The sequence below is a fragment of the Arachis ipaensis genome, chromosome B9, assembly GCF_059453495.1.
Source record: "Arachis ipaensis isolate K30076 ecotype BB chromosome B9, ASM5945349v1, whole genome shotgun sequence".
Taxonomy (NCBI): Eukaryota; Viridiplantae; Streptophyta; class Magnoliopsida; order Fabales; family Fabaceae; genus Arachis; species Arachis ipaensis.
In genome coordinates, this window is record NC_142444.1 from 10,904,447 (window position 1) to 10,930,052 (window position 25,606).

The 25,606-nt window shown below is 36.1% G+C and overlaps 3 protein-coding genes and 1 long non-coding RNA gene across 4 annotated transcripts; all 4 read left to right on the plus strand.

Annotated features, from left to right (window-relative positions):
* Window positions 1–4,972: 4,972 nt before the first annotated feature.
* On the plus strand, window positions 4,973–9,873 carry NS2 (asparaginyl-tRNA synthetase 2). The gene is made up of 8 exons (XM_016321966.3): window positions 4,973–5,625; window positions 6,359–6,595; window positions 6,858–7,430; window positions 8,037–8,222; window positions 8,296–8,360; window positions 8,470–8,599; window positions 8,847–8,905; window positions 9,503–9,873. Exons 1-8 carry the CDS (start codon window positions 5,155–5,157, stop codon window positions 9,684–9,686), a joined length of 1,905 nt encoding a protein of 634 aa, XP_016177452.1. The 5' UTR covers window positions 4,973–5,154; the 3' UTR covers window positions 9,687–9,873.
* A 1,385-nt stretch (window positions 9,874–11,258) lies between these two features.
* LOC148543719 (uncharacterized) lies at window positions 11,259–12,980 on the plus strand (the record flags this gene model as incomplete). Its single annotated transcript, XM_088498679.1, has 3 exons — window positions 11,259–11,445; window positions 12,311–12,586; window positions 12,700–12,980. Coding segments are annotated over exons 1-3 (744 nt in total), but the record flags the coding sequence as incomplete, so codon positions are not given.
* Window positions 12,981–13,874: 894 nt separating this feature from the next.
* Window positions 13,875–14,466, plus strand: LOC148543720 (uncharacterized). The gene is made up of 4 exons (XR_015899360.1): window positions 13,875–13,986; window positions 14,062–14,136; window positions 14,210–14,263; window positions 14,420–14,466. It is a non-coding gene; the product is annotated as an uncharacterized LOC148543720 (long non-coding RNA).
* Window positions 14,467–21,032: 6,566 nt separating this feature from the next.
* STIPL1 (GC-rich sequence DNA-binding factor-like protein with Tuftelin interacting domain-containing protein) lies at window positions 21,033–24,257 on the plus strand. Its single transcript, XM_016320139.3, has one exon. It carries the CDS (start codon window positions 21,466–21,468, stop codon window positions 24,073–24,075), a length of 2,610 nt encoding a protein of 869 aa, XP_016175625.1. The 5' UTR covers window positions 21,033–21,465; the 3' UTR covers window positions 24,076–24,257.
* The last annotated feature ends 1,349 nt before the right edge of the window (window positions 24,258–25,606 follow it).

Genomic DNA, 25,606 nt, shown 5'->3' on the forward strand with positions numbered 1-25,606 from the left:
ACCCTACCCGAATGGGTAGGATCGAATTGGGTACCCGCAAGTAGAGTATATATTGCCACCCCTAACTGCATATAGCAATTTCTGTTTTGGCCTTTCTTCACATAAACCAAATAGCGGTTTATATTAATTTTGAATCCGTTGCTATCAGTAGCAATTTGTATATATATATAAAAAATTACAATCGCGTCTTCAATTTAAAAAAAGTTACAATCTCATTATTTTAAATTCTAATTATTTTATTTGAGTAATTTATCCTTAATTTAAGTTAGAACTTTCACTAAACACGAAGGAAATTTCGTTTCAAAATAAATTTAAAAAAATATAAAGACTATTTTCTATTTATATTTCCATTTAATCTTGACAGTTGACAATCACTTACCAAGAGCATAGTATACAGATAATTAATTAATAACAATATAAATATTCTTTTTAAGTTGATTTAATTATTTAATTAATTTTTATAATTTTTATAATTTTATTAAATTTATAATTAAATTTTTATATTTTTTAATTAAATTCTATAATATTTTTAAATTTATAATTAAATTTTTATTAATATAAAAAATATTAAAATAAACAAAATATTTATTTGTAAATTAAAATTATATACAAAAAAATTTAATTAAATATTTGACTATATATTTAAAAAAAATATTTTATCAATTTTAATATTTTTAACATGAAAAAACTTATATAAAATTAAAAATAATATATAAATTTAATTATAAAATATAAAAATTTATCATATGCATGACTTGTTGGCCATCGGCACACTGCAATGATTCATTTAGGCATTTTCGAAACCCAAATAAAATGCCATTTTTGTTTTACAACCCAAATAAAAATAGGTAATATAACGTGTTGGGAATGGCAAAGACTGTATATAGTAATACAAAGGCAGATTCAGGTTGGCACAAATAATAATGGATTTGTTGGCCTCCATAAAACTATATCCGAATTTGAAATATGAGTTTACTTATATAGTGAAAAATAAAAATCCATATAGTTATATATGTGTGTGGGTGAATGTATAAATTTGTAATATAATATTTAAAATTAAGGATTATTCAATTTACCTAAAAATTAATAATAATACAAACGACAAAATAAAAAAATAAACTAAAGAGTTTTAGAGAGAAATTTTGTCAGGATTTTTTTTTTCATTTCGAATAGAAATGGCAAAAAAATATGCACCTACGAATATTCGCAACGAAAAAATTTACAGAAATATGAAATTTTAACTAAGACAAAATTCTGCCCTCATGAAGAGACGGGGACATAGATTGAGGTACCCATTTTACAGAGATTCACAAAATCTTACAAAAGAAAATTTATTTAAATGTCTTTGTATATATATAAGTAACTCTAATTTATTTTATTTTAATTTATATATTAAAATTTTATGTGTATGTTATTATGTTAGATGTGTATTTAAATTATGTTTGATTTAATATATTTGGTTAAATTATATAGAATTTTATTATAATTGTGTTAAAAAAACAAATTAAAACTTAATAATATCAAATTATTTATGAATATCTGTGGATATTTGCCTCCTTCAAGAAGAAAATAAACGGGGACCCATAACAAAGATGGGGCGGAAACGGGGAGCATTTTACTAAATGAGGACAGAGAGTGAATCCCCTCCTCATGAATATCCATTGTCATTCCTAATTTTGAGAAGTGCTTTTTCTACTAGTTAGGACCTTAGTTCTTAGTCATTTAAGGGTTTTGGGTATGGTTCTAAAAATCGAACAAAATTGACCGGATTAATCGAAAATCTTTTTTTTTTTTTGCCAATTCTGTTGACATAAAAAATTATTTGGCAAAAAATAATAAAAAATCGGTTGAATTGACGGTTAATTAGTAAATCACAAGAATTGATCCGATTTAGTTTGTAGACGGTGATATGCACAGTAAATAATGTCGTTCAAGTTTTCTTTTCAATTTACAATTTTCAGCAACTCTGACCTAAACCCAATAACTCACTCGCCATCTCCTTGCTTGTACGACCATACATGATTCAGATTTCAACCTATCATCAGCAGCTCTAGTAGCCACCGTCAGTAGTTACCCCACCTTTTCTATTGCCGTCGACACTGGCAATTATAATTATATGAAATATGGATTCTGAGTTTTGTTGTTGATTGTTGATGTAAATGCACTTATATGGTACTTGTTAATTTTAGGGGTAAGTACGATTTTGGTCCCTAAAGTTTAGCCCCAGAATCGAATTCGTCCCTCTTCTAATTTTCGATTTATAATCGTCCTTAACGTTTTTTTTTTGTATTAAAATCGTCCTTTTTATTTTTTTTTGGATAAAAATGCCCTCCCCTTTCCTCTCTCCCTCCACCCCCACCCCCACCCCCACCCCCACCACCATCCTGCGTCCCTTTCCCCCCACCCCCACCACCACCCGGCGTCCCCTTTCCCCAGCACCACCACCACACTGCGTCCTCCCCTTCCCCCCACCTCCACCCCCACCTCGTCTCCCCTTCCCCCCCACCCCCAGTCACCCCCACCCCCAGTCACCCCTTCCCCCCACCTCCAACCACACCGCGTCCTCCCCTTCCCCCCACCTCCACCCTCACCCCGCCTCCCCTTCCCCCCCACTCCCACCCCCAGTCACCCCTTCCCCCCACCTCCAACCACACCGCGTCCTCCCCTTCCCCCCACCTCCACCACCAGCCCGCGTCTCCACCCCTTCCCCCCAACACAACCACCACCACCACCACCACCACTATCAACACAATAACAAATAATAAACAGAGATCAATGAAAACCAACAACTCAAAACCAACAATGATTCAACAAATCAAATATTCAACAGAGGAGGAGGAGCATAGGAGGAGGAGGTCACGGCAATAAGGGCGAAGAGGAGCAGATGCGGCGAGGAGGGCGAGGTGCGAGGGCACGGCGGTGGTTCACGGACGCGGCGAAGATGAGAGGAGGAGGAGGAGGCAGAGGCGGCGAGGCTCGCGCGGCGACGCGCGCGAGGCGCGAAGGCGGCGAGGCGGCCGAGGCTCGCGAGGCGGCGGCGGTCACCCTCCCCCCCTTTCCCCTTCCCCCTCCCCCTCCCCCACCCCCACGCGTGTTTTATTTTATTATTTTAAAATTTTATTTTTTTATTAAAATAGGGGTAGTTTAGGAATTAAATTAAAAATTTTATTAAAAATGACGAATTTAATACAAAAAAAACGTTAAGGACGATTTTAAATCCAAAATTAGAAGAGGGACGAAATCGATTTTGGCGCTAAACTTTAGGGACCAAAATCGTACTTTTTGTGTTTAATTATTGGTAATTAGAAATTATTAGAAATAATTAAATATAAATATTTAAAATTATATATAAAATTAATAAGAGGCATGCTACACATACAAGTCTTTTTGACTTACAAGTCTTACAAGTTGGTACAAGCCCAACAAAAAATACGCATTACACTTCCACATTCAAGAGTAAATAAACGCACGTTATTCAACCATTTTCCTGTTTTCAAAGCGCGCTACTCACCATGCATTATAAACGACTCTTCTTCTTCTTCCTCCATGAAAACGAGTTTCTTAAAAAATTTGAAAATAATGGAACTTCAGAAATACACCCAAACGATTACAGAAATACACTCAAACGATTACAGAAATACACCCAAAGAATTATAGAAATACACCCAAACGGTTACAGTAATTCACCCAAACGATTATAGAAATACACCCAAATAATTACAGAAATACACCCAAAGGATTACAAAAACTACACCTAAAGGATTTAAGAAATACACTCAAAATTTGTTGAAGTACACCTTATGCATAATTCAAAACTCTTTCTCTTTCTCTTTCTCATCTTCTGCTGCTTCTTCTTCAAAAACGATTTCAGAGCTTGATGTCAAAAAATAATGGAAATCGAGAATAACGAAGAAAGAAAATAGAGAAAAAAGCACATAAATGAAGAAGGAGAAAGAGAAGGCAAGAAACGAAAGAAAAAAAGAAGAAGAAGAAGAAGAGGAAGAAGAACGTGCAGCAAGAAGAAGAAGGTGCAGTAAAAACGTGCAGTAACGGTTGAAGAAGGAGAAAGAGAAGGCAAGAAACGAAAGAAAAGAAAAAGAACGTGCAGCAAGAAGAAGAAGAAGGTGCAGTGAAAACGTGTAGTAATGGTTGAAGAAGGAGAAAGAGAAGGCAAGAAACGAAAGAAAAGAAGAAGAAGAAGAAGAAGAAGAAGAAGAGGAAGAAGAACGTGCCCAAGAAGAAGAAGAATGTGCACTTGTAAAGACTTGTATAAAAAAACGCTTGTATGTGAAGAATTTCTCAATTAATAATACATTAGTTTTTATCATTTCATGTGAAAAAAATTGCTTAATAAAAAATGATAAAATGGAGATAAAATTAGTAAAGTTAAGAAATACTTAAAATATAAAATTTAAAATTTTTGAAAAAAAAATTAAAAAATTATTTAAGGATTAATTTAACTCACTTTTTAAATCTTTAGAGATAAAAATAATTCATGCCTAAAATTTTAAAGATTATTTTAATCTTATATAAATTAATGATATAGAAAATGACACACATAATATGTCACTTATCAATAATTATAACATGACTAAATTATTTTTATAATACGTAATATTTATCGCAATACGTCATTATCTAATTAATAAGATGATCAATTTAACTCACAATTATATTTTTCAAAAACTAGTTTAAATCATCTAATATTTTTAGCACCAAATTAATTATCGTGTAATTTTTTAAGAAGAATTTTAACTATTAACTCTTTTTAGAAAGAATAAGGTGATGCAGCAAAATTTGAACTCAAAAACATCTAAGCACTGATTATAGTCATAGTAGGTACAAAAAAGATTAAAACTCATTAAATAAAGGTTTGAGATTTGGACGGAAGCAGTAAAGAAAGGCGAAATCCCGCCAAAAATACCGAACTTGAAAGAATACGAAACCCACCACAATCACCCACGTCTTCTCTGCTCATGAAACCAAACAATCCCTTTCCTCTTCCCCCAAACCTCATTAACCAAAAACCCAACTCCAAAAAGAAAAACCCTTCTCAAGCAAAGCATCTTCCCAAACTATATCACCCACCACAATGCCCACTTCTCGCAATAGCAACACACTATTTCTCGCCATTTTCAATTTCTCGCAATCACAATGGCCATCATAACTCGTCAACAAGATCCTCAGCTTCAACCTCAACCGTCCCTCCTCCCTTTCAAATACTCGCACCGCGTTCTCCTCAAGACGCTCCTGGACCGCCAGGACGGCGGACGGGCTTTCGCAGGCCAGCGCGTCGTGGTTGGCGGTTGGGTGAAGACTTCCAAGGAGGTTCAGAAACCGTTACCGCCGCCAGCTCCGGCGGCTTCTGTGCCACACGAAGAGAGGTTTATTGATCGTGAGAAGAAGGGAGATAAGGATATATCGTGCGTTGAGATGCTTCAGTCTCGGATTCCTCTTATTCGATCTATTTGGGAGGTTTTCGGAGGGGGCGGTTACGGGCGTTCGCATGCTCCTTCTCGCAAGAGGATCGAGTCCGCGCCTCCTAAGCCTGCAACTCCGCCGCCGCCGCAGCTTTCTACTGCGTATCTCCTCATCACTGATGGTTCCTGCGTAGCTAGCCTTCAGGTATTTTTCTTTAGTTCTTTTTAACATTTTAATTATAAATATTATGAAAAATGCTAGATAGTCAGTAAATATTATCATTTTAGATCCACACTTTGGCCAATAATAATTTGTATATATATTTACAGAAGTTTAAACTTTGAACACAAAGAATTAATACGATTTATACTTATATTTTTCAGAATTTACACACATAAATTGGTAAAATTGATTTGTTGAAAAGAACTTAGTATTTGTACTAATCAAATGATAGTTAAAACTACAAAAAAAACTGATGGTCCCAAGAGTTTGTCAAATATTATTTGAAAAACAATAAAATATCAGTCTAAGAACAATTTCAATTTATCTAATTTTGTAATTTTTAATTATTATTTATTTTATTTTATATTTATTAATTAAAAAAATAAATAACGAAGCCAACTAATCAAACAAAGGATTTAGTTTTTTAAAGATAAGAGAAACTTTTAAGTACTCTTACAATGCCAAGTGTATTGTTGTGTTCTCAACAAAAATGATTATGTCGTTTAGGATAAAATCTAAATGATAATTTGTGACTATTGAAGAGTTTCACATGAAAAATGATGAATGAATGTTTCGGATTAAAAATAAATAAGTATACCTATCATAACTTTTTAAGCTGACAATGGCTACTCTAACTACTAATGGGATAGGCTTGGTTAGTTGTTATAACTTGTACTAGTTTTCATGGCTCTCATTTTCATTCACAAACTTTTAGGTTGTTGTTGAGTCCTCAGTAGCTCAACCCAGCAATCTCTTGCCTACTGGAACCTGTATACTAGTCGAAGGTCAAATAGAAAGACCAGCAAAAGAGGGAAAGCATGTCATTGAGCTCAAAGCTGACAAAGTTCTTCACATTGGGACAGTAGATGTTGACAAGTATCCATTATCAAAGAAGAGAGTTCCACTGGAGATGTTAAGGGACTTTCCCCAGTTTCGACCGCGTACAACAACGGTGAAATTCATAATCACTTTGATATTTACTCATTCTATTCATCTTGATTATCTATAGTTAGCTTAGATTTCTTGACAGGTGACATGGGTAGTTGGTTGAATTAACTCAATTTGTATAGAACCTTATCACCTTAACCATAAAATAAAATTGATGGTTGCTCATTGCATCCTAATTATAGGAATGACAATCATATATTTATTTCTTAAAAAATGATGAGAAGTTAAGACTAAATTTGTTTTGTTTTTCACTAAATGACATGTAGGTGGCAACTGTCATGCGTATTCGCAATGCTCTGTCGTTTGCAACCCACTCATTTTTCAATGGTCAAGGATTCCTTGATGTGCAAATACCAATTATAACCACCACAGACTGCGAAGGATTTGGCAAATTGTTCCAGGTGACCGGCCTGGAACAGAAAGCTGACAAGCAGAAGCTTAGTACTATCCATGAGACTGATGGTGTTAGCCTTGATATTGTGAAGGCAGCTGCTAAAGAGAAGAGCAATATAGTCGAAACTTTGAAAAGGACTGAGAGCAATAGGGAAGCTCTGGCTGCTGCAGTTCAAGATCTGCGAAAAACAAATGAACTGGTATCACAGTTGGAAGCCATAGAGAAGAAAAATTTAAAATCCTTATCATCGAAGGATGAGGCGGTTGATGCTTCTAGAGATTTGTTCTTGACTGTCTCTGGTCGCTTGCATCTGGAGAGTTATGCATGTGCTCTTGGAAATGTCTACTCATTTGGACCAAGATTCCAGGCAGATAAAACAGATTCGGCCAAGCATGCTTCAGAAATGTGGATGGTTGAGGTTGAAATGGCTTTTTCGCAGTTGCGGGTAACATTTTTTCCTCTCTATATCACTGCTTTATAATATACTCAGTTTATTGCATATCATTTATCTATTTAACATTTCAATATCTGAATCCATAGAATGCAGTATTACTTATATATACAGAATTATTAGCCATCCTTCTAAGTAGCTGATCCAGCCCGATGAAATTTGCTAGAGTAGAAATAATTTATATATGCTGTATCTCCAAAGTTAATAATAGGGAAAATTGAGACAAGCAAAAACAATGGTTGGATTATGATTAAATATGAACAAGCAGAGAATTTCTATATTTCTTTCTTTACAGAATTGAATTTTATCTTCTGAACAGCCACAGAAAATTATATATATAGCAACCTTCTCAGAATGATATTGAGAGTAAAAAAAATGGAAGTTGCTCATTAAGAAACCTTAATTTAATATAAATATGACAAAAATTTATTATACTTTTGCATCAAATTAGTGCAGTTTTACATATTTAAAATAACATACAAAGTTCTCAAGTCATAGTCCCTTTAATTAATAGTTGTAAACTTCTAATTCTTTCTTATATTCTGATTTGGAGGCTTCTTTTGTCATTTGATAGCACATTGTACTTTGTGGTGCTTGCAGGATGCCATGAATTGTGCTAGTGACTATTTCAATCACCTCATTATGTATGTTTTGGAAACATGCCATGAAGATATGAAGTTTATTGCCAAAAGAATTGACAACGCCTGCTTCACTCGTCTTCAGCAGACTGCATCAGGTTTTCCTGAAATGCTTTCCTACAATGAAGTCATAGATATTCTAAGAAAGGTAGTTGCTACTTCTAAATGCTGAGATGAAAACAAGAGATTTTCTTTCTTACTTGTTTTAATTGTGCTCCCAGGTTGAAGATAAGAAATTCGAAACAAATTTCAAATCAGGTGTTGCACTCACTGCAGAACACTTAAGGTACATTAATGTTATAATCATATTCTAGACTTTGCTGATTTCTAATGGAAGCAAAAGCATTGCATTCAATTTAAATTTTTGTTACTTACTACTCTATGTCTTTCTTTAGCTATCTAGTGGACACCATCTACAAGAAGCCGGTTATGATATACGATTATCCGAAAGAAGCTAAGCCGTTTTACTGTCGCCTGAATGATAATGGAAGAACCGTAGCTGCATTTGATCTGGTTGTGCCAAAGGTACTGCAAAAAAGCGACTGTTAATGTGATATGTAGACATATTCTTATTTAGCAGGATTTAGGGTTTATCAGACTAGTTCGGAATAGTGTTATTTGAATATAGCTATTATTATACTCCATGCTAAACTATCACATATTCTCCATCTAACCATGTTGGATGGAGCTTGACAGTTGGACCATGTTTCTACTCTAGTATTGTGCGTTCAAGTTTTAGAATAACAACTTCTACATGCACAACAATCTGCAGGTTGGAACAATAATTTCAGGTAGCCAGAATGAGGAACGAATTAACATTATACATTCCAGGTACTGTTCATTTGTTTATTTAGGATAACAATTTGTGCTTACCTTGTTATGTCTTCTAATAGCAAGTAATGTGAAAGAGTTCTTGTTCCTCAATAATTCGTTCAAAACCACAAGAAGGGCTTAAGGCAAAACTTTAATGTTACTTTCTTGATATGAGACATGACAATTTTCATGTCCTTAAACTTGAAAACTGTTCTAACATCAGCTACACTTTCAAAAATAGAATTGGGAAAAGTTCCTTAAAGTCAGTAATCCTTTATGTTGTGGCCATCCTTGACAATTTGATATTTAAGAATAAAAAAAATGAACACAACTCCCTCTGATATATACATGATATGGATAAATAACTCACAAACTAAGTGGCTGTATGAAAATTGTAAGTAGTAATGTAGTATACTGAAATTTTGGTTTCAAGTTCAGTATCTCAAAGTCTTCTGGTTCTGAGTTTTTGTACTATTGTACACAAAACCAAACTCATGATAAATTAGTTGTTTCTTTGTAGGTGGCAGTTTGTATTAGTTCTATTGATGACTTTGCTTGTTTTCTTGTTGAATAAGAAATATTTTTTTTTTCTCGTTTTCTGCATTTGTATGTCAGAATCAACGAGTTGGTCTTGCCGCGAGAGAAGTACGAATGGTACCTTGATCTTCACCGAAATGGAACTGCCAAGAATTCTGGTTTCACTCTGCGGTTCGACCTTATGGTCCTCTTCATAACTGGTCTTACCAATGTTAGGGATGTTATCCCTTTCCCAAGAAGCTATGGCAAAGCCAACAACTAACTAACTTTTATGGATACAAGAGAAGTATGATACTCTGGTTGTGTAGCATATCAGTTTGAATGTATGTAAGTCCTATTGTATATAAAAAGGAAATTTGCGATTGAAATGAAATTTAAGTCTTGTTGGGAAGTTCTTCTCATCAAAGCTGTTTACAACAGATCACTATATTTTAACATTCATTTTATTCTTTCTGAGTCAGCAACATTCATATTTTAAATGCCATATGATTAGATTAGAACATTCAACCAAGCACTATCTTACATTCACTTCACGATCATATTTTGGATCCTCAAAAGGAAAATCCAAATGTGGATGCACCCTTTTGTTGGTCAAGACGTCTTTTCCTCTGTATTTGAAGGTTTGCAAAGGATTCTCTCCATTGCAATCACCTACTATTTAGTATTTACCCTTTGTAAAAATTCAGAACACAAATTTGTCTTTGCTAGAACAACTTTAAATGATGAATTTTTATAGTGGTTATGGAGATTATAAAACCAAAATTAAAACCATATTTTTTTTTATCATTTGTACTTTTTATTTTTCTCTAACTGAAAAATATTAATAAATAATAAAAAAAGCGAAAATTTCACGTACAGTTATATTTATATAAAGTTGATATTTAAGAATCGTTAGATGATTTGATAAATTTGACTAAATCATCATCTAATTATTTTCAACTATTAATTTTATATAAAAATAACTGTGAATCTTTACCAATAAAAATACATACTATGGCTTATTAAATTATTCAAAGCCAACATAAAATGAAATATGAAAAAATAGAGATGACAACTCTATTCTAACTAGGAATAATTAAATTATAAATCACTTATCATCTCAATTAATTCAATTTTTATTATTTTTATATATATTTAATAAATGAAAAAAGTGAATTAGTAGAAATATTAGTGTCTATTATTTTTATTAAATTATTAACAAGTGCTCTAAGTATACTTATCATTAAAATTCTTGGATTTTATTTCAATTTTGTAATATTTTAAAGGTTTGTTTGGACGTATTTTCGAAAAAGATCTTTTTTAAAAGATTTTTTCTTTTACAAAAATAAAAGTGATTTTATGTTTAGATATTTCATGTAAAAAGATCTTTTTATTTATTAATATGTTTGATAAAATAAAATAAAAACACTTTTTTATTCATATTTATATTATGTAAAAAATATCTTTTTTTTTAAATTTTTTTAAAAAAATATAATTATAACTTCTAAAAAAAAGATATTTTTTATTTTTTAATATTTTTATTTTTATTATTAAAAATTTGTCAAATACACTAAAAAAATAAAAAAAAATTTATCAATTTAATAGCTAAAAATAAACGAAGAATGGAAACTAATAAATACACAAGTATATTAAATTAACTAATATAATTATTTTAGGAAGATATATACATGTCTGTTTTTTTATTTTCTTTTTTTATTGATTTATTTTATTTACGGGCCTGCTACACATACAAGTATCCAAGCATCCAAGTTGGCCCAACCCAAATCGAAGACACGCGTATAAGGAAGCATAACATGGCGCGTCAAAATCACGCGCTCAACACAAACAGTTACGTATGGCAGACTCTTCCACTTCCTCCACTTCTTCCACTTCTCAAAACGCTTCGAAAACAAGGAAACGCTCCCATTTTCGAGCAAAAATCAAAGTTCAAAATATACAAATCGTTGTTCGAAACCTCCATCAAAACAACATCAAACTCTCCGTGAAGAATCTGAAGAGAAAACGAAGCAACAACACTCAACGTAAGTTCATTAAGATTACTGTATATTTTAGTTTTCTTCTACGTCGTTCTTCTAGGGTTTACTGTGCTATTATTCTTGCTTCTTTGTTACACTGTTCTAAGTTCTACGTCATTCTTCTAAGTTCTACGTCGTTCTACATTCTTGTTCTAAGTTCTCTTGCTACTGTTGTTGATTTTTGGGGGTTTATTCCGTAGATTGGGGGTTGTATACTGCTTGAACTTGTAATGTGGCTTGATATTGATGCATGTTTGACTGATATCTGACTGATATATATGAATGTATCTGAATAATATCTATCTCACTGTTATCAATGGGTGTATCTGATTCTTACATATGGGTGTATCTTACTGTTATCAATGGGTGTATCTGACTCATATATGCGTGTATCTTACTGATATCTCAATTAATTTGATATTGAAGCATGTTTGAGTGATACCTGACTGATATATATGGATTTATCTGAATCATATCTATGGGTGTATCTCACTGTTAACAATGAGTGTATCGGATTCTTACATATGGGTGTATCTTACTGTTATTAGACCTTGTAATGTTGCTTGATATTGGAACATGTTTGACTGATATCTGACTGATAAATATGAATGTATCTGAATAATATCAATGGGTGTATCTCACTGTTAGCAATGAGTGTATCTGATTCTTACATATGGGTGTATCTTACTGTTATTAGACCTTGTAATGTTGCTTGATATTGAAGCATGTTTGACTGATATCTGACTGATATATATGAATGTATCTGAATAATATCTATCTCACTGTTATCAATGGGTGTATCTGATTCTTACATATAGGTGTATCTTACTGTTACTAATGGGTGTATATTTGTGTGTATTTTTTGTTTCAGACAAAATGGCAGCAAGAAACCAAACAAAGGATCTTAAGTGTGCCACACATCTCCTGAGTGATAAGTTCAGAAACATGACTGAGGAGAAGAAGGCAATTGTCAGGGATCTCGGATTTGGTGGGTTGATGCACGTCCCACCTCTAAGGGTGGATCACCAACTCTTAAGGGAACTGGCAAACAACTTCAAACTTGGGGAGAACAGACTGAAGACAGGATATGGTTCTTTCCAAATAACACCAAAGACAATAGGTGATGCGCTTGGCATCAATGCAACAGGTAACTAGCTCAAAATTATAGGTGTATATTAAGTTCATGCTTGGGTATATTTAAGGTTGATGCTTGGGTGTTTTTGAACCGATTTTGATACTTTGTTGTTTTCTTTTTTGTAGGAAATCTGTTTCCTGAGAAAGTTGAGTATAAGCAACTTTATAAGCAACTTTCTGATGATGACAAAATAATTTATAGAAGATTCCAGGGTAAGACCCTCAAAAGTCTTACCGATGAAATGATGGAAATAGGCGTTGGCAGCGAAGAGGAACGCCTGATGTTCAAGAGGATATTCATCCTCTACATACAGATGGCGTTCCTTTTGCCAACGACGATAAACAAAATATCGCCCGTGCACCTCGCCCCAATTTTTAAGATGGACGGCATATCGGAGAGAAACTGGGGGGGGGGCATGTTTTGACGTTCTTGATCAAAGGCATCACAGACTACCAGGAGAAGAAGAAGAAGGCAATTGATGGCTGCCTCTTTGCCCTCATGATAATATACTTCCATCTTTCTGAAAACAAAGGCAAGAAGAGGGCTGAAAGACCACCAAAGCCTTGGATTGCCAACTGGACTAAGGAGCAGTTGGTGGAAAGAATGACTGCAGAAAGAGAAGAAACTTTGGTAAGTAAACATAATATGTTGCTTGTATTTTATTTACCTGAATGCTGCTAGCTAAAATATCTCATGTTTCAGGGGATTGTGAAGATGGCGGAGACAAGAGCAAGAGAAAAAATGAAATAAAAAGAAAAAAAAAGAAAAAAAACAAGAAATCAAAAAAACAAAAAAAAGGAAGGCGAGTCCAACATCGTCTTCGGAGACAGAAACAGCTACTGACAGTGACACTTCTACCTCTGAGTCTGAGACTCAACAAGACTCAGAGGATTCAGCAAGAAAACACCCCATCAAAAAGGGAAAAAAGTAAGTACCATACTTGGGTGTAATTTCTTTTTCGAGTTGGGTGTATTTTGTTGATCACGTTGGGTGTATTTTTAGTATGTTCTAAATAATCACTGTTTGCCTTCCAGAATGGACTCCAGAAAAAGAAAGCAGAGGCAAGAGGAGCCAGATTCTGATTCAGAATCTGAATCTGAACAAAGTGATGAGTAATGTCCTGAAATTATTACTCCTTTCTTTTGGCTTCATTATAAAGATTCCGTGTATTAACTGAAGTGTCTATTATCAACTTATAGGAGCGAAGAATCATCACCTGCAGAGAAGGAGAAGGAGAAGAAAAAAACAAAAACAACACAAAAAAAGTAAGCACTTCTTTGCATAATATTCTGTGATAAAATTAATTTTTTATTTCTGATTGGTACTCTTTTTTTTCCACCCAGAACACAACCAAAAAAGAAAAAAGTTCTCGTGGAGGATTCACCTCCTAAAGAAGACCAATACTTTGACGGGTACAGTACCTCGTAAGCTATATTACCGTCTATCGTCGTAATTATTTTTGTTAACATCTTCTTTTATGAATGTAGTGAGACATATGAAATATCAAGTGACGAACTGGATGAATGGCTAGGGCAAAACGTTGATAAATCTGCTGCAGAGGGGTATGTCTTGCTGGGCTGTCTATTTCATATTTTGTTGTGTTTTGTATGCTAATAATTGTTTCTTGTTTCGCAGCGAGAACCAACCTGACCTGCGATCGACAGAAGGTCGCTATGTGTCGTCTGAAACGTAAGAAGCTTTATTATTTAATAAAATCTTGTTATCATGATTTGGGTGTGTCTTGTGGAACCATTTGGGTGTATTGTGTGGATCAAGTTGGGTGTATGTTGTTTAATAAGTTGGAATATTAACTTTGTTGTGTTGCTTGGATCAAATCTGTCTTAGAATACCGGCTGTGAACTTGGGAACTGATGCTCCTTCCTCTCAAGGACACACAGAACAGAGTAGTGTAAACCAGCCGTCACAGAGCATGTAATTTCTCTTTCAAATAACCATTACTTTTGTTCTTCTATTACCCTTCTACTTCTAATTCTGTATATATTTTTTTTTAGAAAAAAAAGCCCTTTATTATTTTATTCAAGAAAAAAAAGGCAGGAAAAAAAAAGCAAAAACTGCAAGTATGTAAGTTCTCAAAAAAACAAAGCATGTCTTCTTTTTGAATTGTTCGGGTGTATTTCTTGAATTTCTTTGGGTGTATTTTAGGTTGAGTTCGTCTGATTCGAATATGATGGTTGTGAGGGAACAGACACCGTCCGAAGCGCTTGCAATGTGAGTTTTACAATAATATTCAGCCTTATAACCTTATTATTTTCAAAGGCGTTGTTAACCTTTCATTTTTCTTCTTGTTTAGAGTCCCGATTCAGGTTTTTGTGCCGGCATCCCAAACAACCACTGACACAGATTTTGAACCAACCCCTATGCTACAGATTGAAGGGACTACAGAAACGTAAGAAATAGTATTGAGTGTATATTTGTTTGGAGTTTGGGTGTATATTAGCTAACAGTTTGGGTGTATATTGTTCCTGATTAGTTTCTTTTACGCCTTGATTAATTTTTTGTAACTGTGCAGCACTCCTGAAACCCCCAAACAACTTCAAGAGACCACACCGACGGTTCCCCCAGCTCCAACTAAAATGTAAGTTCATCAGACTAAAATCAATCTTTGCTTATCATCCGTATATTCTTATTCTTATTCTTATTCTTATACATGATGACGCAGTCATCCAGATGCAGAAGACGCTGCTGCCCTGTTGATGATGGCACGGACAGCTTCCTATGTTCCTAAAACAGATCCAGGGGTGCCATCATTCAGCCTTGGATTGACTGATTCAAGCCAGGAGGGGGCGTCAACGCAGGAGACAGAAAGGGAAAAATCTCCAGAAGCTGCGAATTTGATAGAACAATTGGACAGTTTGGTCCAAAGAATAGCAAGCAGTGCGACGAAGGGAAAAAACACAAGTCCACAAATTCAGAGGGAGACTGGGGGAGAAAGTTCTGCAAAGTTTGAAACTCCTCGGGGATTATATCAGATTACGGATGATATGAAACAAAAGTGCTACATCTGGGGGACAAGACTGAAGGAAGATGCAGATGGCAATACTAACGAGTATGAGGAAATGTGCACTCTGATTGGCCAAGGAAAATACATTTTGATGAGAATGCACCTTGCTTCCCTCCAGGCAAAAAGTGATATAGAATCTCAGGTAATATTATAATAAGATTAATGTTTTTACACCAAAGTCAATTACAATGCTTATTAATGTAAAATTGATTTCGGCATATATTTCTAGATTGTATCTGCCATCTGCCTCATCCTCAACAACAAAAATGAAAAGAGATTTCAAGAACAAATATACTGTCTCCCCACCGATATTGTGGTAAGTGTTACTTCTACGAACTTCGGGTGTATTTTCTGTATTGATTTGGGTGTATTTTTCACATTCGATTGGGTGTAAGTTTAGTATTTCATTTCTTGTTTCCCATTCTTGCAGTGCATGGCACTTTCGGATCACCCAAACGGGAAATTCGTATCACCGAAAACGAAAAAGGAATTCAGGGTGGAAGCCTACCCGAGTTTCATTCCCTTCATAGATAGAAAAAAATTGACTTCGCACCCATATGTAAGTTTTCGTTTGCTAAATTTGTTAGTACGCTTATTTACTTATTTGCAAAATAAAATAACACACTGTTCATGTGTGGCAATCCTTCAGATTTTTGCCCCTGTCTGCTACGCGGGGCATTGGTGGTTATGACTGATAAATACAAGAAAGCGGAAATGTCAAATACTTGACCCACTACACAAAAAGGCTCCCACCGATGAGAGAAAGGCCATTAATAAATTCACTGTAAGTTGCCTCTGTCTTCTTTACTTTAATAGATAGGTCTATTTCGTTAGTTGTAATGGGTGTATATTGTCCATTCAGTTGGGTGTATCTTGTCCATTCATTCGGGTGTATTACTGATTTGTTTTCGTATTTAAGGGATACGTATTTTCAAGATTGATAACATATGCCGGCGGGGAACCTCTTCAGAAAGGGGAGAGGGAGAAGGAAATTAAATCACCATATGTTAAAATATTTGGCCAAAAAACAAGGTATAAATTTGTAACTCTGAACATTAAACTTTTGTAAATGAGATTTGTAATTTATTTTCTTCGTTTTCAGCTATGACTGCGCTGTGTACGTTATGAAGTGGATGGAGATAATTGAGCCGGAAAACATCAAAAAGGGAAAGTATCAATGGGATAATTGGCCACAGGTAACTGTCTTTAGAATCATATAACTCTGTATTACTTTACTGAATTAATATTGCTGTTTAAACAGAATATACTTTTTAATTGTAGGAGGAGGTGGACCACTATAGAGTGGAGTACGCATCCCGGATACTATTCAGTGAGATGAATACACAGAGAGATCGGGCAATTAGAGAAAGTAGTGCTATAAGGCTGTCGAAGCCATCCTCTATATTATTAAGTCCGTTTTGTCAGATTAATTCTGCTGATATAGAAACTGCGTAATCCATCTGCTGGGTAGTTTGTAAATTAACAAATGATGTAAATATTTGCCATTTATCAACAACTTCTATTCTATGTATATTTTTTCCCATAGTTAAACTATCTGTGCTGGTAAACTGTCTGTGATGTATTCAAAAGCTGTATTACAGGTGGTAAAATATGAAGGAAAAAATCAAGGCATATATAAACACAAATTATAAACTGCTACACCCAACGCAAGTCTAATAATACACCCAAGGTTGTATAAAATATACACCCAAACTGTCTGCGCTGTATTCAAAATGTATGAATTACATGTACTAAAATATGAAGAAAAACATCAAATCAAATATAAACCCATAACCTGAGAATTTTTACAGCTTTTGTTTTATATATATCTATATATGTGTCTATATCTAAATTGTGAATTAACGAAAATACACCCAAAATAACAGTGCTTTTACACCCATATTCTGTAAAACTATACACCCAAGGAGTTATCCCCTGCTGCTGGTACCCTAAACTGATAACTCATAACGTGTCCTTGATATTGGCTGCAATTTGAATGCGCCGCTGATGCAGCATCAAACAGGTTTATCTGAAATATAACACACACACATTACCTAAACTATTAACGAGAAAAATAAACTCAATCGCCACAAATTTAAAGAACATTACTTTTACCTCGCTTAAAACTTTCGTCTTCTTCTTCTTTGTGGCATTTGCGATCTGTTTCTCCAGCTTTGAACCTAGCCTGTTTTTTGGACGTCCTCTTGTTCGAATCCTTGGCGGGCTTTGAAGCTCGTTAACGGATTCCAAGTTGGCGTCTTCGTGGGATAAAGAAGATGTCCCCTTCCTTTTGGCTTTTAATGCTTCCATCTCGGCCATGACGTTATCGTACGCACGGTGCAGAATTGCAGTCAGCTCCTCCGATTCGGAAGCAAATTCGCATATATTTTGCGAACGAAAAACCAATTGGTCGAACCTCTTGCTTCTTGGCTCCATTAGTGGCTCGTCGTGGCTGCTCTTGATGTGTGTGTGTCGCCTCTTTACCTTCTTGCTCCATCGTTCCAGTATGTATCTCGGTGACACTTGGCTTACTTGTTCGAAACTTAACACGCTTAGTGCGTGACGGCACAGTATCCCTCTCGACTCGAATAATAAGCAATGGCATTTTACCTCGGCTGCAACCGAGTTGTAAGTAACCACGAACTTGTTGAATATTGAGCTGGAAACTTGTTCTCCGACTTCGTATACTGAATAGCCTAGAGCGGAATTCTTTAGTCTGGTGATGCAATTCGCCTTTCCTCTGAATTGCGCTTGGACTTCCATAAACTTTGCATGAGTGTACGCATCTTGAAACTGAGCTTCAATGCAGGATTTGGTTGCACACGGTATGACCGTATGAAAATCTGCAGCATCTGATTCTCTCTCTGCTTGCTCCCTGCTTCCGAGGCAATTATCATATTGTTTGACGAACTGAATAAGCGAGCTGTTCCGGGTGATATACTTGTTAAAAAATGAATGCATGCTCTCGCTCCTTTGTGTGCTTCTCATCCCTGCCCAGAAATGGTGATCCAGATAGATAGGAACCCATATGTGACGGTCTTCGTACAGATCTGCATAATACACCCAAAGACAGTCTATAAATACACCCGAGAAAACATGCAATTTACACCTCTGATGCAGATTTTAAAAAGACATTACCTGAAAGCCACTTGTTGTCCCCAAGACCAAAATTCAGCAGAAAATCGTTCCAATTCCTATCGAATGAGTCTTTGCTTTGAGAGTTCCAAACAACTTGGCTCATTTCTTGTTCGATATCGGCATGTCCCTTGTACCCGTTTAATTTGCTTGGAATCTTCTTCATGATGTGCCAAATGCACCAGCGGTGAACTGTTGTTGGCATACAGGCCTCTAAAGCCCTTTTCATGGATGCGCACTGATCGGTGAGAAACCCTTTCGGAGCGTTTCCTCCCATGCAACGAAGCCAGCTTTGAAATAACCATTTGAATGATTCAATTTCTTCGTTCTTCATCAAAGAGCATCCGAGAAGTGTTGATTGACCGTGGTGATTCACCCCGACAAAAGAACCACAGACCAAATTATACCTGAAACAAATTACCATGGTCCAGAATGCAAAATCATTAGCTACACCCTAACAAATGCTTCGCATACACCCAATGAAACAGCCAATATACACCTCTACTGCGGATTCGTAAAAATAAATTAACTTGGCATCATAAACAGGGACAGTTTCTTACCTGTTTGTATTGTAGGTGGTGTCGAATGAAATGACGTCTCTGAAATACTCAAAGGCGGCTCTGCTTCTTGCATCGGCCCAAAAAGCCAGCTTAATCGATTGATCCTCTTCGAGTTGGAGCTCAAAAAAGAAATTCGGATTCTTCTCTTTCATTCTTAACAAATATTTCCCGAATTCCTTTGCATCTTCTTGTTCGGAAACATTCCGCACTTCCCTGGTAATGTAATTCCTCACGTCCTTTTCGATAAAATTTAACTCGCGGTGACCCCCGGCAGCCGCAACAAATGATTGGTAGGTTTTGCTTGGTCTGATACCGGCCTCCTCGTTATTCTCTATCGTACGACGAATGGACATGCTTAGTTCCCTGTGCTGTTTGAGCATCTCTGCTTTGCTTGGACAGCAGGGGTGTGAATGATCCAGCACAACCTTTGAAATGATCCAAGCACCGACATCCTTCAATGTGTGTATATAAATTCTTGCAGGACTGTTTAGACCAGCTGTCGGATTGGTCTTCTCGGTCGGAGATATTTTAGATTTCCATTTTCCCTCTCTGCTACATGTAATCAGTTGGTTCTTAATCTCGTTTCCCTTCCTATTTGTGCACCGAACTCTTGTAGAGAAACCTGCAGCCTTGGCGTAGTTCCTGTAAAATTTTCCAGCATCTTCAAGGGTGGTAAAGGTCATTCCGACCTTTGGAACAAGCTCGTCATCAACAACTGAGAGAGGCTGCAAAATACACCGTGTCAGAACTGTAAATACACCCATAGATATGATTCAAATACACCCAATCATGTCTAATACAATACACCCGAACCGCAACAACTCAACTACAGAATGACTTTTAAAGCCATAAACTGTAAATACACAGCATGCAGATATACACCATCTCAAAAACTAAAAACACACCTAATCATGTCTGTTATAATACAGCTGAACAACAACAAGTAAATTAAAATAACAAAAAACCAGTAAAGTGTAGATACACCCACACTTCTAACTAAAATACACCCAAACAAGAATTGATCTACACCCGAGCGTCTGCTACAAATTCCAGGTAATTAATCACAACTAATACATTGAATCGACAGATTCAGGTAAACGTGTTACTTTCACAGTCAATGTTCAGCAATTTTTCAACTACACAATGCTATACAAATTACTGAAAGAAATTTCATACTAATCCTATGTAAATCAAACCTCAGAGACTTCGTTAGATTCTGACTCATAATCCACTTCGCCTGCATTCAGATGACAATCTGAGGTTGAATGATCCATTATCTTTAAAACGAGATCAAACTTTGATTTCGGAAAACAACAAATCAAAAATAGAAAACGAAGCTCGAGTTGCAGAGAGAGACAAAGGTAACCTAAACGAAGAAGATGCTAGTGAGAAAAGGAGAAGAAAAGAACAATGGAGAAGAAGGAGGGAAAACGCGGGAGAAGAAGAAGAACGAAATCTCAAAATAACGAAAACGAAAAGGGAAAGAAATATTTTAAATCTGGTAGTTAGATATACGCGCGATGTTATATAGCGCGTGTAATCAACGTACCTGAAGCAGCGCATATTTTGATTTTATTGTTTAATGAACTTGTAAAGCATACAAGCCATTAGGGCTTGTATGCAGAGTTTTTCCGTTTTATTTAATAGATAAAATTTTTAAAATATTAATTAAATTTAAGAATATGATTTTGATTCGGACAAACTCATATGAAACAAATTTAATACCCTAAAACTCAACACACACAACTCTAATAATAAACCCTTTGTCACACACCCACACGGTAGAAAGGGAAAGAAAGAAAGAAAGGAAGAAAGAAAGGGGGGAGTCCGAGGGAGAAGGGAGATCGGGAAGGGAGAAGGGAATCGCGCCGCATCCTGCCGCCGCGCCACCATCACCGGAGAGGCGCCCAAACAAGCACTAAGAATTCTAATATAAGCGAGAGATAAAACTGTGTAACAAGGTTCAGGGGTTTGGTTTCATTGTTGGCGAATTTGTGTGATAATATTTTGAAATCATCATCAACATCACTCATCTCTCTGCCACCGCACCACACATTAGATCCTCCTCCGCCTCCCTCTCGCAACTATCGCAATTATCACCTCTTTCAAACCCTCGCCTCGTAATCGATCCCGCACGTCCACCTTCTCAGTCCCTCCGCGGTGTGCCCTAAACCATGGACGAGGATCAAGAGATGGAGAGGTTCGAAATGGACAACGATTTCGAAGAAGGCCAGTGGATTAACGGCGAATTCTACTACAAAAAGCGCAAAGAAAAGCGTACTCAGACCAGAGACGATGTCCTCTACGGTGTTTTTGCCGGCTCCGACGATGACGACGACGACGATTATTCCAGCAAGAAACGCAGGAAGGACCTTTCCAAGAAGCAGGACCTCACCAAGCCGGTAAATTTTATTTCTACTGGAACTTTTATGCCGAATCAAGATGTTGTTGATAACAATAGAGATTCTAAAGAACATGGTGAGAAAGATGGTTATGTTAGTGAGGATAGGCCAGGTTTAGGTCTTGGAATGGGATCTGCTTCCACTTCAGGTGCTGGTTTAGGGTTTACTAGTAGTAACGGTGATAGGAATAATGGTTCTGATGAGAACATTGATGATGGTGATGATCATAATTTTTTGCCTACGGCTTTTGGGAAGAAGATTAAGGAAGGGGCGATGCGGAGGGAGAGGGAAAGGGAGAGGGAGAAATTGGAGAAGAAGAGGGGTCAGCGTCAGAGTTCGGATCAAGATGGGTTTGGTAATGCGGGGAAATTCTATAACAATGGAATAGGGATGAAGCTGTTGGAAAAGATGGGTTATAGAGGGGGCGGTCTTGGAAAGAATGAGCAAGGTATTGTGGCTCCTATTGAGGTGAAAATGAGGGCTAAGAATTCAGGTATTGGTTTTAGTGATGCAAGGGAGGCGCCGCCACCACCGTTGCCTATTTTGCAGCAACAGAACAAAAGCACGGTGGGAGCAGTGCAGCCTGCGGCTAGCAGAACAAAGGAGAGGCTTTGGTCAAAGCAGTCACGGTTGAAGAAGAAGAAAGAGGAGGAAGTGTATGTTACTGCTGAGGAGTTGTTGGCAAGCAAGCAAGAACAGAATTTGGAGGTTGTTCAGAAGGTTTATGATATGAGGGGGCCACAAGTTCGGGTTTATACAAATTTATCTGATTTAAATGCCGAGGAGAAAGCAAAGGAGGAGGATGTCCCAATGCCGGAACTTCAGCATAACATTGGATTGATTGTTCGGTTGGCTGAGGCTGACATTCAAGAGATTGATAGAGATTTGAGGAGAGAAAGGGAGACAGCTCTCAGCTTGAAAAAAGAAAAAGAGAAGTTAGAATCTGAAGCAGCATTCCAAAAGCGTCAACTGGATAATATGGAGGAAATAATGAGGGTCTTGGACCAAGTAGCCGAAGAGAGCACTTCTGGAACCCTAACATTAGATTTCCTTGCTAGATGCTTCAGTGACTTGCATAAGAGATATGCTGATAGCTACAAGTTGTGTAATTTGTCCTGCATTGCTTGCTCATATGCTCTTCCTTTGTTTATTAGAGAGTTCCAATGCTGGGATCCTCTTCGAAATCCATCTCGTGGGTTGGAGTTGGTATCTACGTGGAAGACCTTGCTTCAAGGAGAAGAATGTCTTGATATATGGGATGTTTCATCACCTTATACACAATTGGTTTCGGAAGTTGTGTTGCCAGCCGTCAGAATATCTGGAATCAATACATGGCAGCCACGGGATCCTGAGCCAATGCTACGATTTCTTGATTTGTGGGAGAAGTTGCTTCCTCCTTCAGTCCTCACTGCCATATTGGACAATATAGTCTTGCCAAAATTGTCAGCTGCTGCAGATACTTGGGAACCACATCAAGAGACCATTCCTATCCACACTTGGGTGCATCCATGGCTACCAAGGATAGAGCACAAGTTGGAAGGCATTTACCAGGTCATTCGTTTTAAATTGAGTTCTGTTCTTGGTGCCTGGCATCCAAGTGACGCCTCTACATATACCATATTGTCTCCGTGGAAGACTGTCTTTGATGCTGTAAGCTGGGAACAACTTATGCTTCGATTTATTGTGCCTAAGTTGCAACTTGTCTTGCAAGAGTTTGAAGTCAATCCAGCAAGTCAGAAGCTCGATCAGTTTTTTTGGGTAATTAAATGGGCTTCTGTGATTCCAATTCATATCATGGTGGACATGATGGAGAAGTTCTTCTTCACAAAGTGGCTCCAGGTTTTGTATCACTGGTTGTGCTCAAATCCTAACTTTGAAGAAGTTATGAAGTGGTATAATGGATGGAAGGAGCTTATTCCAGAAGAACTATTGGCAAATGAAAGTATCCGATTCCAGATAAACCGTGGTTTAGATATGATGAGTCAAGCTGTTGATGGAATGGAGGTTGTCCAACCTGGTTTGAAGGAGAATATCAGCTATCTTCGGGTACGTGAGCAACGACAATTTGAGGCTCAACAGAAAGCAGCAACCTATGCTCAACAGCAAGCTGCTGCAGCATTGGGTGGTGCCAACGCAGATGGTGTGCATGATTTGAGCTTGAAAGAAGTCATTGAGGCTCATGCCCAGCATCATGGTTTGTTGTTCAAGATTAAGCCTGGTAGAATGCACAACGGTCACCAAATATATGGGTTTGGTAATGTCAGCATAATAATAGACTCGCTACATCAGAAGGTATATGCTCAACATGAGGAAACATGGTCCTTGGAATCTCTTCAAGGATTGCTGGAGTTGCATAATAAATCCCTTGGTAAAAGACACTGATTTCTGTATTATTATAGTGTAATGTGAAGTAACATCGTAGTTGGGAGGTACTCTTTCTCTCTAGGTTCCCAGTAATTTTTATTTTCGTTTGATTTATGGTTTAGACCTGGGATATTTGGTTTATTTGAATATAATAGTTATTTAGGATGTTTTCACTTGATCTACATCTGGTAACTCTGCTACTGTTTCTTTTCTGCTTGGTTCCTTCCCTTGGGGCTGGATCGTACAAACTTGCATTGTATGAGTGCCATGATTCATGGCAAAAAATGATCTGTTTTTGAATCTGTTTATATGATCAATACTTTTTAGTTAATCATTGTATTTAGTTAAAAGCTGGTAAATTAAGAAATAATTTCCATTTGTCTTGGTTAAATGAATTTATCTACTTTCAAGGATGTGAGTATGTGACTTATCAATTTCAAAACCAACCGATGTTGAAGCTTGAAATAAAAGCATCAGAATGACCTTGTTCACATAAATAATAATTCCAAGTGTTCATTTTTATTTATAGAAACAAAGTGCTCTTGTTCCTCTATAATTCGTTCATAAGGCAAAAAATTAATGTTACTTTGTTGATACGATGAGATGATAATTTTCCTGTCCTTTAGGTTGTGGCCATTTTTCTAATTTTCTAATTGAATTGAGAATCCATGAGTTGTTACCGAGACATTCAGTAGTAAAAGTTGCAAGCAAACAACAAATTTGAGTGCAAGGCTTAACTCTTACAGTTCTACTATATTTATTCTTTTGAAATTGAACATTGATATTTTGATGCATTAGACTTATTTGTGGTGATAACTTTGATGCAAGTCCTAAAATGACTAAAAATATCAATCATCAATGCTGTTTAAGAGCATTCATTTTTTTCTTTTTGGGTTAGTAACATTCATATTTTAATCAATCAACATGACATGTTCATTTCAGAATCATATTTTGGACCCTCAAAAGGAAAATCCAAATGTGAAAGCCCCTGGATGCTCCCTTTTGTTGGTTAAGATGTCTTTTCCTCCGTATTTCAGCGTTTACAAACGATTCCCTGCATTAAACTCGCCTACTATTTACCCTTCACAAAAATTCAACACACAAACTTTGTCTTCACTAGAACAATGTAAATTAAGGCATGGCCATTTTGGTCATTTTACAGTCTCTAGAATTTCTCGTCATGAGTAAGCCCCTACAAGCGATCTGTCGATTCTGGTAATATATGGGACCTCTTCATTATGAAAATTTGTTCGCTGCTACACATGAGCATCATATCATATACACTAAATAAATTACAATTTTAAATGAGTTTATCGATTTTATAAAATTCGTATTTTTTTTGTGACTTTACGAAATTTATACTAAGTCTGACAATTTTACGATTTAAATTTTGTTAAAATTTTACGTTTTACGTTCTTAAATTATTTTTTTAATTTTATGTAAAGTCTTGATTTTCTCTACCTTAAATGAAACTCTCTATCTATCTTTTCTCTTTTTTTTTTTTACACAATTTGAGTCATATTACATATAAAATTGATTTATTTTGTAA